Source organism: Phoenix dactylifera, chromosome 17 (assembly GCF_051530095.1).
Source record: "Phoenix dactylifera cultivar Ajwa chromosome 17, Ajwa_hap1_PhDact_Kaust_v1.1, whole genome shotgun sequence".
NCBI classification, from domain to species: Eukaryota; Viridiplantae; Streptophyta; class Magnoliopsida; order Arecales; family Arecaceae; genus Phoenix; species Phoenix dactylifera.
The window spans coordinates 5603695-5623618 of NC_143206.1; the positions used below are offsets into that span (position 1 = coordinate 5603695).

The 19924-nt window shown below is 36.3% G+C and overlaps 1 protein-coding gene across 2 annotated transcripts; it reads right to left on the reverse strand.

Moving 5' to 3' along the window:
* Positions 1-677: 677 nt before the first annotated feature.
* On the reverse strand, positions 678-18970 carry MOS4 (modifier of snc1,4). Of its 2 annotated transcripts, none has more exons than XM_039120021.3 (7): positions 18644-18969; positions 14358-14533; positions 9528-9611; positions 1732-1801; positions 1500-1633; positions 1367-1425; positions 678-1150 (listed from the first exon to the last, which is right to left on the reverse strand). In XM_039120021.3, exons 1-6 carry the CDS (start codon positions 18878-18880, stop codon positions 1368-1370), a joined length of 759 nt encoding a protein of 252 aa, XP_038975949.1. In that variant the 5' UTR covers positions 18881-18969; the 3' UTR covers positions 678-1150; position 1367. The 2 variants fall into 2 exon arrangements, with proteins under 2 accessions (XP_038975949.1, XP_038975950.1); XM_039120022.3 differs by having other exon boundaries at positions 1010-1166; positions 18644-18970.
* Positions 18971-19924: the final 954 nt, after the last annotated feature.

The window sequence follows — 19924 nt, forward strand, 5'->3', positions numbered from 1 at the left end:
AGATGGTCCTAGAAGCATTAAAATTCTATAGAAGATAAGAAAGACATAATAAAATCAATCTAGTATGTTCTTTTCTGTTGTAACTTGGAAAAAACCTGTTGCTTTGATCTCATTCCATCATAGCTTAACTAGTCCGTATCCCTCTCCTGTCGATGACAGTACCTAGATTTTGGCCCCAATGGTGACATTTCCCAGTGCTTCCAAAGAGATATAATTTTTTTTTCCATGTTGATTTCCAGGTTGTCCATTAGATATCATCGGATGACCAAATTAAAATGGAAGAGGGTTGAAATCCCACGAAGGGGGTGGAGAAACCCAACAGGTATCTGCCTTGGTCATGTGGAAGTAGAGGATGACTCTTTTCATTTTTTATGAATTGGCTTCAAACTAAAACTAAGCCAATGGTATTGGTGCTGAATTGCATGCTCTTCAGCCAACAAATCACTCCTTAAGCCAGCCTATATCTTCCTCCCATCATCCTCTTTTCTTTAGTTAATGGAGCAGATGTTTGGAGGTTTACATTTGCATTGTAATAGGGTGGAATGGCATAATCGAATGTCATCCCATCTGAACAGCCCTTGTCGGTCACAGTGGATAGGTCAAACTGTTAAGCAGTGGTCTAGGATTAACTTGGCTCAATTGGAGGCAAATCCAATATTAGATAATGGGTAGTTGGGTACTCAAATTGTTGCAGCACCTCTTATTGTTATTGAAATATCTAATCTAGACATTGAGGATGTTAATATGGACTGAAATCATCAAGCAGGATTCAATATTCTACCCAAACAAAAAAAAGAAAGAAAAAAATGGGGTTCAATATGTCAAAAATCCCTCGAAACATACTTGGCATTCTGACGGCTGGATTGTTTGGCGAAAGAGAGCAAGCAAGTCATCATTTGCTACAATCCCTTAAGATTTTAACAGCTGAATCTGCTGCCACTCTAGCTCAAGATTGCAATGGTGGCAGAAACTGTTACTTACCTCTGATCGTGCTCACCATCTAACTCACATCCAATATCCCCTTGCTGAGTGGTCATGAAACTCTCCAGTCAATGTCCACAAATTGAATTGAGCCCGTATGTGCCCACAGAGGCCAACAAAATTCAATTTCAATTAAGAAGACTGCAAAGCGTTAGATCTCTTCTACATCCTGTATGGCAACAAAACTATAAGAACATAGACTGAGAATACAGATTCGATGGTTGCTTCTAGAACTAAGCATGCTTACAGCATTATCTGGTTCTTTTTTTCTTATTTTAAATCCAAGACATGGATGGCCAAACATGACAACTGCAAATCTGAACGTTCATGATCTTAACATGCATAGAATTTCATTCATTATTAGACAGATTGGATGAAAATATACCTTATAGTCCTGAGGTTATTGCAGATTGATTTTGCACATTGGCATCCAAATCAAGACCACTGTAAGAGAACATTGAGTCAGATGCCAAGTAAATTGTAAATGATATGAGAGAACAGAGAATAACCAAACATACTTCTCCTTTGCTTCCATCTTGAGTTGGTCTATACGATTCTGAAGATCAGCACATGCAGCTTGGATCTCTATGTTCTTCTCACATAGCTCCCTCCATTGTGCCATCAGGGCATTAAGTTGCACACCTGTGTTTTGCTGGTGATATCATATACATGTAAGACCTGTATTAGAATCCTGAGAATTGGACAGATCATCCTCTTTGTAGCAATAAAGTTCAAGCCAAAAAATGCTACCTGATGGAATTTTCTTTCACGATTCACAGCTTCAATCTTTTCATTATATTCCAGAGCCACTGCTTGCATTCTAGAAGCAAATATAGGTAGCAGTAAGAAAAGCGATTCATGCACGAATGGAAAGAAATGGGTGATTAAGCTGCAGAGAAGACTTCTAGTGCATGGAGCATTAAAATATGCATGCGCTCTGTGCAGTTTAGGTCCGTTATGCAGCAGAAACTTTCAGTTTCTCCGCACAGCACGGTGGAGTAACAGTCTTTGAGACTCATGTTGGGGCCATAATGGCAAATTGACAATTTTGATCAGCTCAAAGACCCGCATGAATTTCAAACAGCCATTAGTGACATTCAACCTCAGTGGAACATTATTTCCACTCTGTAGTGGACTTAAACCATACTTTGGGTGCATCCCTGCATGCTTAATGCATGCATATATAAGTGCATGAATGCATCTATAAACATACATTTGATTGTGTGCATGTGCATGATTGGGCAGGCGTGCACTCATGCATGCACGCATTCATGCGTATGTGTGTGATGGCCAAGAAATTCATGAAAGACCATCTGAAGTATAGAGAGAGAAAAAGAACCCCATTATAGTTTCTTCTTGACTGGACGGGATTGAGAAACACCAGGAGATCCTACTAATTCCTCCACCTCCACTTCCTATCATTTACATCAGCAAACAAGTGTGCATATTGTTCTTAATGCAGAACATTCCAGAGCCCCCACGTGTAGAACAAACATCACACTCTGCTCTATAAAGTATGGACAAACATTGTTAAAATACCTATGTTGCCTTACATATTAATCAAACTTGTTCATAAACCACTATTTATTGTAATACAAATCTGTCTATGAGCCGAGGTTGTCTCTTAGACTTATCCAGGAGATCACACTCCCAACAACTCTTATCCTTAGTTACCAAAAGCGTGTGCTGGGCAGAGGAAAATGGTCGCGGGTGTAGGAAAGTGGCTGTCTTAGAAAATTGTTTAATAAGTCGCCACAAAAACAGTTCTCTAATGAGATTCCAAGGCAGGTGCAGCACCGTAAGAGTGTGGTTGAAACTGCTTCTACTAGAAGAAGAAAAATAATGTGTTTAGGAGAAGCTAGAAAACCTAACTTCTGGTTTCTCCTCCTGTGAGAAATTTCTAAAAAGGACAAGCAACACCATATATGCCAATAAATTAATATCTTTTCCAATAAACCTAACTGCTGCTAAGCTCCAATCTTCATTATCTTTTCCAATAAATTAATATCAACCCCCCCAAGTCTTCTAATCCATGTTCAATCATCTATATTTGCAATAGGAAAGCCATGGTTTACAATCCGATCGGGTCAGGCAGGCTGTGACCCATAAGCCTACATGGGTTGGGTCAATCCCAAACCCAGATTTCCAAAAACCCTGGGCAACCCACTGACCAGGCTGCTAGCCCACCAGATCCGCCCGGTTTGACCTAGTATTTGATTCATCCAGGTCAACTATTAGGTCAAAGGAAAGGCTACAAGGGCATGTCAGAGCACAGAGGTGGAGGTGGGGAGGCCTTGGATTTGTTGGAGAGGAGACATCAATATGGTCCTTCGATGAAGAGATCTACTATGATACTTAGATCTTTACCTCTACCGCCTGCCTCCATCGGCATTGGGTTTCCCTCCTCAGCTTTGAGATCTGGGAAAGGGCGAGGGTTTGGCGACCCTAGATGTGGGAGGACAGCTTCATTAAGCAGATCTGGCCATTGAGGAAGACCTTGTCATGGAGACCATCAATTCAGCAATTGTGGTGCCGATGGGGGGAAACAAGCAATGGTCTCAAACTCAAACTTGAAGTGGCCAAAGGTGGAGGCACCCACTCGAGGGTGGCCGACATACTGAAGTAGTAGCCACCAAAGCCACAGCTGGGGCTGGTGGGGTGCTCACATAGGGAGTGGAGAAGGAGCTATCAACCTCATCAGTTATGGCAGGGTTGGAGCAGGTCTAGGGTTCTACCATTGCTAGGATTTTCGAGCTCCGACTATGTTTCGCCACTGTTACTAGGGCTGCAGATGGGTCAAATCGGACTAGGGCATGCTTGACCCTGACCCAACTCAGTTTCATGTACTAGTTTTGATATTTAGATCATGCCCAATCAAATAGATGATCGAGTCAGGTCAAATCGGGCCTATGGAAAATATTTTAGGCCTAGTAAGTTGATCAAATCAGGTCAGGGAATATTCAAGTCTGGATCGGGTCTGGTTCGGGTCCAGCTGTACATTTGTTTACTAACAAGATTTCATGAAGAAAATTTTGTTCCTACTTCTGCATCAAACTGAATTTTGACTGCCACAAAAATGTTTGCTAACATGATGAAAACTCCATGAATTAATGTTAACCTAGAACTGCAATCTAAAAGGTTAATAACCTCAAAAGCTGGCCTTCTTAATGTAGTGAGATTAGTTTGAGCATTTTTCTCTTAATAAGAAAAAGAAGAAATCACTTAGAGTACTTTCTTTAGGTCAATTCAAGTCAGGTCAAGTCGAGTAACTAATTGGAAGACCCAAATGGACCCATATAGTGCATGAATCGAGTTGAATTGGGCCAAGTCAAAGCCTATGAAATCCAGACCTGACCTGGAATGTGGAACGAGCATAATATTTGAACCCGACCAGACCCCATGGGCCTTCAAGACGGGTGGGTTCAGGTCTAACCAGGTCGGACCAGGTCGGGTCACTAGTCAACCAAACCCATTCCCAGCCTTAACTGTTACAGTTTCCAAGCTTTATATTTTGCTTCCTTTACTCTGAAAGAGAAGAGGAAAGGCGAGGTCAAAAAATTGGGCTCCCCTCACTTCAGAGAGAGAGAATGCACGAGTTCGACTTGTGGTGAACCAATGGTTGATCCAGGATTGACCTCTGACCCATGATGCAAACATTAAAATAAGTCAACATCAGGTCGGATTTCATAACGTTGACACAAAGCATCTCCCTACTTAAGTTGTGTATATGGTGGTCATTCCCTAACACTTAACACAAATGGATCTACCAAGAATAGCAATCTCCACGATGACCAAAAGCAAAGATAAAAGGTTAAGTGTTGCCAATTATCAATATTTTAATAGGAAGCTATAGTACGTGAGCAGGCAAGGAACTGCATGATGCAAATGTGGTATGTGGACTGCATATGCAGGCATACATATACTTAGTATTAAATATTAAAAATAAATAAAATAATGATAATGGCAATATTTTTTATAAAGGATAGAAATTTTAATTAAGGATAGCAACTAACAATATCACAACAGTATCATTGTGCTCCTTTGCATTCATCAAGCAAAGTATTTGATCTGAAGGTAAATCACCCAATCAACAATCGTCCAAATGGCTGATTCAAGTACCAGAGTCAACTCCATTTCAGCACATCCATAGCTTGAGAACAACAACACAACCACAACTTCATGATTATGAAGCCCCCCTTGACCATCCACCACTGGTAGGGTGTTCCACCCATATTTTGTCAATACCACATAAGCGCAAGAACTCTCATCATTAAACTCTAATTACCTAGCAGGTTTAAAAAGTGACTTGCCGAATTAGTAGAGACAGACATCTAATTCCCAATTCACCCACTTCCTTGGGAAGGAAGACCATCCCAGTTAACAACCTACACCTGCTTTGCCCATCCTTATCCTGCAAATAAAAACCTCAAGATCTTCACCGTCTGAAAACTACCACTTTCTCCATACTACAAGCCACAATTCACCTAAATTCATTTCACAAAAAAGACTAGTAAACAACTCAAACCCATTACAAAACCTTATATGACCAACAAAAGCGCTTCAAGGTTAAAAGAAGACTTCCCAAACTCCTAAACAACCAAAAAAAGTAGTATGTCCGTGATCAAACAAAAATCCAACCACCCCATCCCCCGCACCTCACAAAACAAAAAAAATGTATGAAAATAAACTGTAGGATCAATAGGTTTCTAATAATAAACCAAAATGGAGGCTTCCGGACTAAAATTCCAGCAAAATATGATGCTAGTAATTCTCACTTTGTAGTACAATTTTCACCGGAAGCTGCTAGAAGCAATGATGGGAGTTTCAGCCAAAATGTGTTGATTTCAGCCTGAAATGATCTGAAATGTACTAAAGTTTTTATTGTTTGAGCCAGTTTCGGTCAAAACCGATTTCATACATTCTTTGAATTCATCACATTGATATTTAACATCATTTTGGGATTATTTTTACAATTATCTTAACTTTGGAGCCATTTCCTGGTCATTGGCCATTTATTTATTTAAAACCGACTAAATAGTGTAAATTTAGGGTCATCTTTTTCATTTTCAAGGACAAAGTAGAAATATTTATGGATGATAAGCAAGAAATATTTTCTTAACATTGACCATATATTTTCATAAATTTTTAAAAATTAAAAGTATTTCAGTGTTTGGCACAAAGCAAATTAAGAAAAACAGTTTTTTTTTATAGATTTAGGAGAACCCTTCGGTTCTAAAAACAGATGAAAAGGGGACTGGGGAAAGATATAATCTTAGATTTGCTAGACCTTAGTTTAAGTCTCACACTAAGATAAGATATATCTAGTAGTAGTTTTTTTGTAATAAGTAAATTATAAGTTATATGTTGGTACATGGTTTTCAATATGATGATAATTAATATAGCAAGTTTCATATTCATATATAGTTCCACATTAGTATGTTCCATTATTACAGCTGTTAAAATTGTTAGATGTTCAAGAATTAGGTTACTATCAAACAATAGTTCTTTGACAACTCGTTCGCTTTCAAAGAATTTTATAACTCTTCCTAGTTAGAAGCTTTCAGCCTGACAGCACAACCACCAAAAATTTGATGATCAAAAATGATACAATATACTTCCAAACTACATAATATATGTTTCCTTGGTTTATTTATTTTTTTCTTATTTTAACTAATCTTTTTCATCATTTTCCCTTATATTTTGGTCAGAAATCTGGAATTTGACCCAGAACTGTGTAAACAAAGCTTCGCAAGCTTCATGAAGACCAAAATTAACTTTTCCAACCTTGACTCAGAAGCGTTGTGTCATAGATAATTGGTTAAGCATAGACAAACATCTTGACTTCTTAGATCCTAGACAGCATTTTAAAAGACTATAGTTAGTAGAAAGGTGAAATCCCAAAAAAATGAAACATAACATCAAATAATATGCAGTATGTCAATGTTAGGTACCAACCTGACAACTCTAATAATTCACAAATTAATTTTGTCCTTCATATTTAAACAGGATAGACAAACAAAGGTTGCCACCTAAGCAAATAAGGAAATGTCTTCTAAAACATGAATCCCGTGCTTCTAAAACTCATATGCAATTGCATCACCAGCGATGCAGAGGAAGCTTCTAAAGCCTTAATAAAAACCTTGTAGAATGAACAAAGAGGAGGCAACTCACATTGACCAACCCATGAAAGTTACAAAAGTGGCCCAACATTCAAGGAGTTGTTGCCAACATCTCACCAGCAATGAAAACTAGTGGATCCATCCATCCATGAACTTACAGGAAGAGGTGCACAAAGATCATGGTCCTTGAGATGACGGTCAAAAAGTTATATCGTATTTCTTTTGAGAAATCACATTGACAGAGAAAAACCAATGGTAACTCTGCTGATGTCAGATTTAGTAATAAGCCATTTTTGCTGAAAAATTCTTGTTTAGTATGCATCCAAGCAAGGTTCGTCAATAGAATCGGGATCCATACTGATTGGCGCCTAGTACGGTTGGGTACTGGTTCGGTGCCGAACCAAACCGGCAACCGGCGCGCCCTAATTTTTTTTTTGACCAGCATGCCCTAATTTTTTTTTGAACAGTTCTCCAAAAATTTAATTGATAATCACTCTTTTTGAACTTTTTCTATAAATTTAAATCCAATTTGATGTTTTTTTATATTTCTTGATTTTTTTATTTTTTTTGAATTTAAGTCTAATAATGCCACAATGCTACTTGACTCGGCGCACCGAGTCGGCATCGAACCGGTCGGAACCAACCGGTTCCAGCAGGTTCAGGCCAGTTCCGGCTCGAAAAGAACCAATTTCGGCCAGTCCCATTGCGATTCGGGCCTGTATAGGCCGGAACCGTTTGCTATTAGATTCGGCAGACCTTGCATCCAAGTCATAGACTATTTTTCTGATCCACAAGGTCGGTACCTATCCAGGATTTTTTTTCTCTTGACCAGGAAGGTTGAAATCCCTTTTCCATTTTCTCAGTTTTAAGTGCTTTAAACGACAGATCTTCAGTATTATCAACAAATTTCATTCTAAATGTTTATTAGCAGTGTTGGCATTCAGCAACTTCTTATAGTAGATTTTTTTCATCAATATTACCTCTTCCACATTCATAGTGAATGTGCCTCCACATCTCTCAAAGTCTAATGGTGTTTTGAGCACTCCTCTGCTTCAAGAGCACATGAATAAACCATGAGTTGGAGTTTCCTATCTGAAGCCATTATATTGTAAAACAATAGTTTCAAACACGCTTTCTGCCCTTCCAGCTAGCTTAATAGCTCTGGCTTTTGCTACATTTTCTTGATGAATTTTGTCATAGTCATTCACAAGATAGAACCTAATTTGCAGCTACACCACATTTAACACATCCCAGAATATAGGCTTGCTATTTGTAATGCAGCGTCAGCTCAATTTAAATTTTCAACCAATAAAGCTTCATGCTTCCACAAATCACCTCCCCAAGACACCTTCATCATCATCTCATAGTCGGTTCATAATTGATAAATCAATGTTCTTTGCACATTACCTCTCATTTGAGTGGCACCATGATATCGTGCATCAGATATGGTTTTGTCAAATAGGAAAGAGAGAGACCATACGTGATATGTCTTGACAAAGATGTTCATGGAGTAGAGATACAGGCGAAAAACACTCATTGTGGCCTTTGAACTTATACATGACCATCCTCAAGCATTACTAAAAAGAATGACAAAGTATGCAGGTTTTATACACTAATAAAAACAAACCCCTTGATCTTATAAGTAGAATTCTGCCACCTCATCACTACAGGAAGGAATCAAAATTGATTTTAGCAGCATAAATTATCATACAGTGCCCAAGTATCCAAGCATTGTAAATTTAGAACATAACTGAAAGCTCTTCAAAGCATATCATCAAAAATTTTGTGAAAATAAAGCCAGGCATGAAAAGTCCATCACAACACAGAGCATGATAAGATCAAACGAAGTACCATTAAGATATTACATATGATTGATGATAGTGTCAAATTGGCTGTTGTTTCAATTTATGCACTGGTGACCTTAACAAGAGACTGAGGTTATGGATAGTGATCAACAACAGAGACTGATTTATTTGAATGTGTCTGAGCATAAAGGATGTATGGGAGCAAGTCATTTACAAGAAACTAAGGATGATGTTACTGATGCCCAATAAATTCTCACATGACATCCATGTTCAAATCTGCACATCAGTTGATAACCTAGGATGCTCATGAACTTCAGTCATTGAAACCATGTTCCAAGTTTTTCACCTTGTTCCTTTCTAGATGCGAGAACAACTAAAAAGTTTTAAAAAAAAATCATATCAAGATTCCTACTTTGATAAAGAATCTCATTTAACACAGCTGTCCAACTAATCAAGCTGTTCCTTGGAGGAGCATTTACATCTAAAATAAGTTCTAATGTAACTAACACATTGCAATAAGAGAACAGATACCTCTATTTCGATTGAACATATAAAGATACATATTACATAATGCTGTACTAGGGCCCACAGCATCAATGACTAGGAAAAATGACAGACATACCTGGACAAAAATGACTCCAATTGTTTGTTCTTCTGTTTCCAGACATCAGCACCATGCTTCAACATTAGCTCCAGATTCTCAATCCTGATTCAACATTAAAAGAGATTACATGTTTGTGTAAACCAAATAAAAGGTAAACTATGGGCATGAAAGAGTGCAAGAAAAAATAAGATGGTAAAACCTGACAATAAGATAATAGAGATTAGAAAAAAAATAAAAGCAAAAAAAAATCAAATCAAATAGAACCTAAGAAGTTACAGATGGCACATGAAAAAAAAAATCCTCATTTAAAATCCTCAAATCAGAATCTAGAAAGATAATAGAGCTTAGAATTAAAAGCTCATGATGAACACCTATTGCACTTACTTTTGTATCCAAATGATAGTCATTACAGACAACATTGTGGCAAAAATAACATTCCTAACACTTTGCAGATTTTTCTAGATTAAGGCATTTGAGTTTACAAGAAGTCAAGACTTCCACAAATCAAGTTACAATCAACGTGATTCTTTATGTCCATATTCAAATAGGAAAATAAGTATGCAAACATACAGATAAATATATGCACATGCTCATGCATGAGTGCATGTTTCAATAAAAACTTTAGCTCATGAAAACAAATTCAAGATACATCATAAACATGGTTACACCTTACAAAAGCATGGAAGATCTTGATTTAAGGTACACATGGAATTATTTTTAAATGAATAACTTTTAGTAGTCATGTTTTCTTTCTGTGAGTTAAGTATGCTGACTTTTAGCAAATTCCACTATAAAGATTTTGTAGATAACATGCAATTCATTTATTGGTCTTCTATTAAATTAAACAAGAAACACATCAAAATATAATTTTGTTCATATGCATCCATATCCTACACATCAACATTTACATAGCATGTTGCTTAACCATCTTCTACTCTCTTAATATATTTTTTTATGCAACACTTCCATTAAGCAATGGCAAATATATGCCACTTGAAGCAAAACTTTAGTTGTCATGATAAGTATGACATAAAGCAAGAAAGGATAAAGATTGTGAACAAGAGAACACAGGAACATTCAATATAAGGGTACCCAAAGCTCTCAGTAAGCATGTCAGTCAGCATCCATATAGACAAAATTATCATATGCACATACTGTACATAGAGTAAAGAAATGAGAGAGTTTGTTGGTACTTTTACTTTAAAAGCACAAAAAGTTTAGTTAACAATAATAATTTATGTAAAAAAATAAGGGTGTCATAAATCAGAAAAGGATCATGCTTCCGTAGTATGAAAGAAACAGTAGACATGGAACATGCAAACTTATTGGAGCGTATTCACCCTTGATTCAACATAAAAAGATCTCTTTTGGAAGATTATCCGTTGAATGTAATATACTAGAACAGTTGCCAGAAAAAGACCAAAATCTTTGAAGATGCCATTTATCAGAAAAGAAAAAAAAGAAAAAAGAAAACTGTAAGAAACAAAAGCTCACATGGAAAGGAAAATACAATAGGTCAACAATGTATTAAAACAGATCACAGGCTTGCAGCTGTCAGGGTTTTCATGGTGAGCAGAAGAGAACAAGCACTATAGCGGTCGCCATGTGACCAAGGCAAACTGCTAAAACATATCAATATCTTTTCTAACTATCAAAAATCAATATTTTACATCAACTTCATGCAAAAAATAATACTAATGACAAAAAAACATTAATGGTAAAGCTCATCCACCTAACACCATAACATCATGTTGACATCCATATGAAGGTCTATAATCAAATGACATTCAAACATCAGATAAAGATGTTGACAGTCACATAACATCAAGTCATCAACTATAGAGGAACGATGCCCACAATCATATAACATAATCCACAAAATAAAATATCATTATCAAGAGATGATAGACACCTTTAGAGTTCGGACAAAAAGGCCGAATGACAAATTGATGATTGACCATATTAGTAATGAATCATCATCTGCCACTTCTAGGAGGTTTGCTTCTCAAGCACAAAAATTAACTGTGTGCAAGTCATCCATCTCAACATATGCTTCCTCTCATTCTTCTTCTTTCCTGACTCCAATGACTCAAATCAATCTCACCGGTATTTATGTTTTGATTCTTTGGTTTCTTTAACTGTGTGGATGAAGCAGCTCCGGCATCTTTAGATCTAGCTCTCCTCCTTGTGTACCACTTAGGCTCACTATTAGCCCTAGAGGCTTCCTCAACCATACTCCATATCAACCCTCACAATGCAAGACGACTTCATCTCTAGGCTCATCTGCAGAAGAATCCTTCTTCACTAACCAGTCAACAACTTCACCATCATCAAAATCCTTCGCTGCTATGACATATCTTTTCTTGTCCAAACTCTTTCACTTGAGCCTCCCATTGAAATTGAAAAAGATTAGGTTATTGTCAGCCACTATAGCAGGTTTTCACTCATAGAATAGGGTTCTTGCCTAACATATTGGCCGCTTCTATGTAAGTTCCACATGGTGCCACAATGAAGCTTAGCATATTGGTTTTCAATTCGAAATACTATAACAGCCACTACAATGGCCACAGCAGCAGCTTTTTTTCAAAACAATGCTACAGCTTACCAAAGAACACTAAAAAAACAACTTTTTGTAGCAAAGTTCTTATATGTTAATTTTGTCTGGAATGTTGACCAAAAGATGCCCAACCAGGATATTAGGTGAAGGAAGCCTTCCTTGAATAAATTAATAAAGGTTTATTGGACTACAAAAGGTCCCCAATGTCCTCTAAAGTGCTGGATTCTGCAGTTTAATAGGTGATGCAAATAGTATCGGTGTGGGAATATAAAAAAAATAATCATGGTTCAGCATCATTGTTACCTGTCTAAATCAGTTCCATGGCAAAAGTCTAGAGTCAAACTAATGCTCTTGGAAGTTGGAAAGTCAGTTAGTAATTCAGTCTTGTTCTCTGTGAAAGTTATGGAAAATGTAGTGTCCAGTCTTCTAAGTTGAATGTATTTAATATTGGTGTCTTCTAGGCTGAATAGAGTAAATACTTTTTATTTCCAATGTGAGTCCATTATTAAGGTAATTGCTTAGGAGTCTATATAAAGGAGTTGTAAGGGACATGCAAGGAATACAAATGAATTAATCTAAAGGAAATATTGAAGGTCCTACATCAAGAAAAACTCTATGTTAACTTGAAAAAGTGTAAGTTTCTCGCTGATTCTTTGCTGTTTTTGGGATATGTAGACCAAAGCAAAGTTGAAGCAATTAGAAGCTGGCCTACACCAACTACAATTGGAGAAGTGCATAGTTTTTATGGCCTAGCTACCTTCTACAGACGTTTCATCGGAAATTTCAGCACTGTTATTGCACCAATGACAGATTGCATGAAGAAGGAAAAGTTTGAATGGACAAAAGAAGCAAAAGATAGCTTTCAAGTGATCAAATAAAAGTTGTGCACTACACCAGTCCTTGCTCTACCTAACTTTGACAAAGTCTTTGAAGTTGAATGTGATGCTTCAGGTGTTAGAGTTGGAGCTGTACTTAGCCAAAATGGGAAGCCAATCTCTTATTATAGCCAAGAGTGTTTGAAGTTTTATGTCCGGATTTTTTGAAGGGAAATCAGGAGAAAAAGCTTGTAAAGAAGAGAACTGAGTTCTGTCCAGAAAAGTTATTGTAGATTAATCGAATTGTCTCCCTTACATGTCCCTTCCAACTCCTTTATATAGACTCCTAAGCAACCACCTTAATAACGGACTTACATTGGAAATAAAATTTATTTACTCTAGTCAACCTAGAAGACACCAACATTACATACATTCAACTTAGAAGACTGGACACTACATTCACAGAGAACAAAACTGAATTACCAACAGACTTTCCAACTTCCAAGAGCATTATTTTTTTTATATTTCCATACCAATACTATTTGCATCACCATATCACAGAATACAAAGTCAACTAATAATTTTCATTAAAAATATGTAAGTTGAAATTAACTCTAGTTGCCTGGCATATTGAGTAGTCATCATCAGCCTCATTATCATGACTACTCCCTGTTTCATTTTTCCCATAGGTTGTCCTTTGGTGTAATGACCAACTGCCAGATAATGTCAGTCCTTAATTTTGACAGGAATGACCTGGTATTATGCTGGATAGGAAGAGAGAAAGGGGGTTTAGGGGACAGCATGAATAAAAATTATGGAGTGAATTTGCAAAAGGTCAAATAAGTAGAAAATATGGCTTAATAGGAAATACTGGAGAGACATGTTTGATAGAACCATCCAGTGAGTTAAGACAGTTTTCTGAAGAGTCATGTGATACAAGAACACTACATGAGTGCAGTGTCTAATAGTTAATAAAGGCACAATACAACAATTTACTCGGTGCTATAATTTTATTATGTGTATGTATCTGAATAGATTCTAATTTATAGAAAAATAATGATGATGATGTTTATAGTGTTATTTCATAAGTAGAACAATTTACTTGGTGCTATAACATTATTATGTGTATGTATCTGAATAGATTCTAATTTATAGAAAAATAATGATGGTGATGTTTATGGTGTTATTTCATAAGTAGTCAATGGTGTCAACAAACTGATGTAAACAGTGAATTTTTGTGTTTAAAAATTTTTAGTGATTAAAAATTTAGCAGCATCAGGGACTTACAAAAAACATGTCATCCTTTCACCCAAGAAGAGTGTTTGATTCTGAATCTGACAAATCCATATTCCACCCAGCATATATAAACTAGCAAAGTGGTGATATGACATTTCCCCTTTTTAACATTAGATGCCAAGCAAAGCCAGAACTGTTGACAGAGGGACCAAGAAATTGCATTACACAATCACTAATTACCTTACTATTTGATGTTGTAACAAGCTCTGAGCATTTCGTAGAGCTAGCCTCCACGCAGCAACATCATTACGCTTATTTAGCGGGGGAGGTTCTAATCCATAACGTGACATCTCCAAAGTTGCAGGTGGCTTGCCAGCTCTCACGCGTTCATACTCTCTAACAAGCATAGGGTGATCCTGAGAAATATGTACCAGAATTGGACATAGTACAATCCACAAGGAAGGTAGATTCATTAGAAGCATTTAAAATCAATATGCATACCCAACCAGCTAACCAGAAAAGGCATAAAATTGCAGGAATTGCAGGGAAAAGGAGAACTTCATAAGGTAATTGTTTAATTGTCAATGCAGAATACATGGATGAAGGCACAATAAATGGATGATTTAGATTTTTTCATGTAATCCAAACAACTATGTCTACGAAACATTTTAGAAATTGAAGTTAAAAAGTTGGGAACAAACACTCACGCATGCATACATACATGTGTGCATATAGGGAAGCCTTTAATGCTCTGATAACATAACTAATTTATCTATATTTTGTGCCAGAAGGCCCAAAACACAAGCTGGGCATCCAAGTGGACAATCCACATTTTTCATAGTCTGCATGTCTTAAAATAAATATGAACTCAAATTCACATGGTTTACATAGTTTACAAAAAATAGATCTGAAAAAGCATTTTATTTATAGACACATGGGCTATTTTCGATCATGATGAACAGCGTTGATCATTAATCTGGATGTCACAACACATAGTCTAAGTTGCTTATGTCATATTAATGTAAAAGATGTTTTCCATTTGTGTGTGAGCACATTTTCATTCTTGTCCCAGTTTTCTTTTTCTTTTTTTTACTTCACAGAAAATTATGAGAGCGGAAAGTACTATAAGTTAGATGTTACTAAATTTAGTTGATATTTCCTGATGTTAATTAATAGTTGATAATTTCTTTTTTCATGTTGAATATTATTAGTGGCCCAAAAAGAAATTCTGGCTACACCCCAACATGCAGATATTTGCGAGCACATGTATGTATGCATGCAAGTGCATGGAGATGTGGGTGACTGCTGCATGTGTGTGGGGTGTGTGTGTGTGTGTGTCTACATATCTGTATTGAAAAATAGAGAGACAACCTTCGCACTTACCTTGTAATAATGTCAAAAAATACAAGCATTAATGTGATTCAAAATTGTTTGTATTTCTAAATATTGGATGCCTATGACAAGACAACTAAAACAAAAAAGGATAACCAAATGTTTTCCAAAGTAACTTAGAATGATAAATTCTAGAGTTAACTTGGCAATACATTTTGATGTGTAAAGTTGAATGCATAGTCAATCTTGAGTTACATTATTAGTTAACTCTATTTGTTTGCATTCAGAAGTTCCAGATATAATTATCTGATCATGTATTCAATAGGTAGCAACCTTACATTTATCAACATCCAAGTTTATTTTTTCAGAATACAAGAATGGTGCAAGACAAGAAGAGGATAGAAGCTCTAGTGCTCATTAGATAAACAAAACAGGTAAAGTTGAAAAATATAGCAGTTTGGATTTCCTAGACAGGATATGCATGGAGCCAATAAGTGCTAATGATATAGTTTTGAATTAGATTTTAATGAGGCCTCACAAAGTAAAGAAAATTCCAAAATTGCTGGAATTTCCAGCAGGTCTGAAATTTAAATTTGCTAAGATTGAACTATAATGGTCAAAAAGACAAACCCTAAGGCAAAATGGTGGTTTTGTAGTTTACTTTTTGGATTAAGTCTCTCTTGGAGACTTAAAGGAACTAAGATGAACAACTTCTAGGAAACTTCCATGTTATATAGACTAAATCTGTGACATGCATGCACACACACATAGATGCATACATATAATTACACCAATGTCCACATTGCCATAAGAAGTTTGTAAATTAGCAGCAAAAGTCAAGGAAGTCATCATCATAAATCTTGGGGCCATAACTATAGGAGAAGATAAGGGAATGTCCAAAATTCATCCCAAAGCCTCTTTTTTACATAGGGATCAGGCCATCACCCAGAGATATAGTAGGTCATTTAAAGCTTCAAAAATAAAAATGCAAAAAGAAAAGAACCTTCCTTCTCCAAATTAGACAACTAAGAGTTCACACAAGTGAAAAAACAGAAAAAGAATTCCTCCTAAGACAATTTGGGGATCCCCATATGACTAGTCCTTCGCTAAGAGACTCATTGATAAAGAACAAAGAACAAAAGTAATTTAGAAATAATGAAGTTACTACATGAGGACTGAAAATTAAAGAATCTCACAATTTAGGATCACTGAAGAATCTCATATGCAAAGATATAAACTGCTAAACCACCGTAAAATGCAATCAAGCTTTTAAAAGAAACGAACTACATTCTCCATCTTTGATCATCAATACTGAAAACCAACAATCTGAGACATTAGTTGGTAAGAAAAATAGTCACCATAAGTTAGCATGGAGTATCACATGGAGTAAAGATTTAATAAGTTAGCATAGAGTAAATAATGATAAATTCTAAATTATCAAGCAGTATCGCATGGAGTAAAAATTTAATAAGTTAGCATTAGTTCTTTTTCTTTAAAAATAAAGTATTACATTTTCTCTCCTGTTTTAGAAATTGCTTATTCCATTTTCAGGTTAATCACCAATATTTTGTCAAACTAAGTTCTTTCTACATCTACTTTTGTATAAGCATGTTACACGAAGTAGAACATTTCCTTTCTTGTTTGATGTATTGAGTCTTAAGTTCATTAAGCAATTTACACAACCATGTTAGTTGGCACATATATACAAAAACTTTATATTATTGGTCCTTACTGTAATTGATCATGGTAAAAATACAGTGCAGCAAGCCTTGTGGACATAAAACAATCCTTGCAAGCCTAAGCACCTATAATTTTGTTCCATAAAAATTAAGTTCATGAGGGGACCAAGCACTAATAAGTTAGACAGTGACCATCTGATTTGCATATAGGAGTCAGGAAGCTAATTAAAAAGATATATATTGGTATATTTATGGGTAACACACATGAAGCACGACGAAGGAGACAAATTATAGGGTCATCCACAATTTTCATACATCATAATCAAAAAATCAACTCTATATTGTTTAAACCCCTTAACATCCATCATCAACACAACAACACTAAAGAGAAACAGCCATAGAACACTAATTTACTTAAGTAATTACCTCCGCAGAATGTTACATTCAATATTACACAATAAAGGGACATCCAAAGAAATCAAAGAGAAGGGAAAAATAAAAAGAAGTCAACATCCTCTTCTCATCCCAAGCAATAAGCTCCTCTATATTTTATGGATTATTCATGTATGCAATTAATTTACAAAAACTGTGCAGTCAGAAGCATTTCCATTCATGATAATTCAAAAACAACCATATAACCTTTAAACCCCTTGATTGCAAACATCATCTAAAAAGACATCTTAATGAACAGCTAATTGTGCAGGAGCTGACCTTTTTAAAATCTTTTAGCACAAAATGGCAACGAACAAAAAAAGAAAACAAGAAAATAGTTTAAAATACTCCTCATTTTTTGAAAATCTTAATAAGAAACTACAGTAGAGCTCCAAAGCCCTATCTCCATCAAAATACAAGCTTGCCCAAAACATAAACAACCAGGAAGAAATTTGAACCAAGCTATAAGCTATAACCTTGTCCTTATTAGCTATAAGCTATAACCAAGCTATAAGCTAAAAAAATGCTCCTCTTTCAACACCAAGCTATAAGCTATAATCCTCTCCTTGTTAGCTATAAGCTATAACTTAGCTATAAGCTAAAAATGCTCCTCTTCCAACACCAACCTATAAGCTCTAACCTTCTCCTTGTTTAAATAAAATTTAATAAATTTTGAACCAACTGTTTCGTGGATGATTCAAATCTGGAATTAAGATATGAAAACAAAACAGTCATAAATAAATGCATCTTCCATTCGTCCTAATCGAAAAACAATTATATAAATTTTTAACTCCTTGGCTTCTAATACCGCACTACAAAATATAAATACCGAAATTGCCACAAAACCTTAATTTATCCAAGAACTAAGCTCTTCAAAATCTCACATTTTATACAACATAACAAGGAACAATCCATAAAAACAAAAGAGGAAAAAAAAAGAATCTAAACATCCTCTTTCCAATCTCGGGGTACAAGCTCCGGTACATTTGCAGAAAACCTAAGAAGAAACTACAGTAGGACACCAAAACCCTAACTTTCATCAAAATTCAAGCTTTAAACGACAGGGAAGGACTCGTTGCGTACCTCAAAGCCGAACTTGGGCAGAGGAGGGAGCTCTCTGAGGAAATCCGCGGGCTTCTTGACGCTCCGCCGCATCTCCTCCTCAACGAGGCGGTCGACATCGGTCTTCACCCTGGGGTCGCCGTAGTCGTCGTCGATGTAGGGCAGCGCGTCGACGACGTCCGCCTTCGGACCGGCCGACCAGCCTTGGCGGGAAGGATCCGGCGGGGCTTCGAGCATCAGGATCTCTCTTCCCGCCATGATCTCTAAAAGGAGAGAAAGGGGTAGGGATGGTGAAAGCGAGCTGCTCGTGAGGGAAAGGGTTTTGGCTCTCCGTAGGGCGGACCCCTTATCGCCCGCGGCCCGGATTTTAAGCAGGGAGGCCGCTTCTTTTTGGGGACGAGGATTGTATCTTTCGCACGGAATAACGATTCACCTTCCTTTGGGCAAATCTACCGTTGGATCGCGAAATGCCGAGGAGTTCGAATGCTTTGAGATCTGTTAAGATATTAATCCAACGGTCAATGTCGTGAAAGAAGATCAATCATTCTTTCACTAGAAAAATACAACCCGAACCCTTTTTTTTCCCGTTATATCTTAGTCATATACTATTGTATATTATTTTTCTCAAAAATCATATCTTGTATTAAATATTTGTTGAAAACATATTTATTTATATTATATTATAGAATGAAAGAACAATATACTTGTTAGATTCCACCTGACTAATTTAATTCTAATACCGCTACTTTTTATTTACAAAGATCCTCGTACGTGATGCGATAAGAATGGGCTAATTATGAAATCTAGATAGGAGGTGAGAATGGAGAGGGATAACTCACTAGCAAATTTGAAACCACTCTGAAATATAGGATTTGGCCACGAAAAGCAAACCGAATAAATGATCTAGTTGGGTTTGAATTTATAAATTAGACTCTAATTTTTATTAGGTCAAGTCAGGTTTGATATAAATAGATCCAATTTGAAAAAACACCCGGTACTAATAGTCCACTTCGACTCAAGAAGTCTGCTCGAATGGAATCTTGAAGGACTTACAGAATATTAAATATTCATCATGTATCATCAAATGATCATGTATTCTAATGCATGTATGTATATATGTGTATATATATATGTATATGTATATATATATATATGTATATGTGTGTGTGTGTATATATGTGTGTGTGTGTATATGTGTGTGTGTGTGTTCACATGGAATTTTTGCAAGAAATATAGCATTGAATTATATTTACTTAGCAGGCACAAAAATGAGTTTGTATAATTGGATAGTTGGGTGTGATG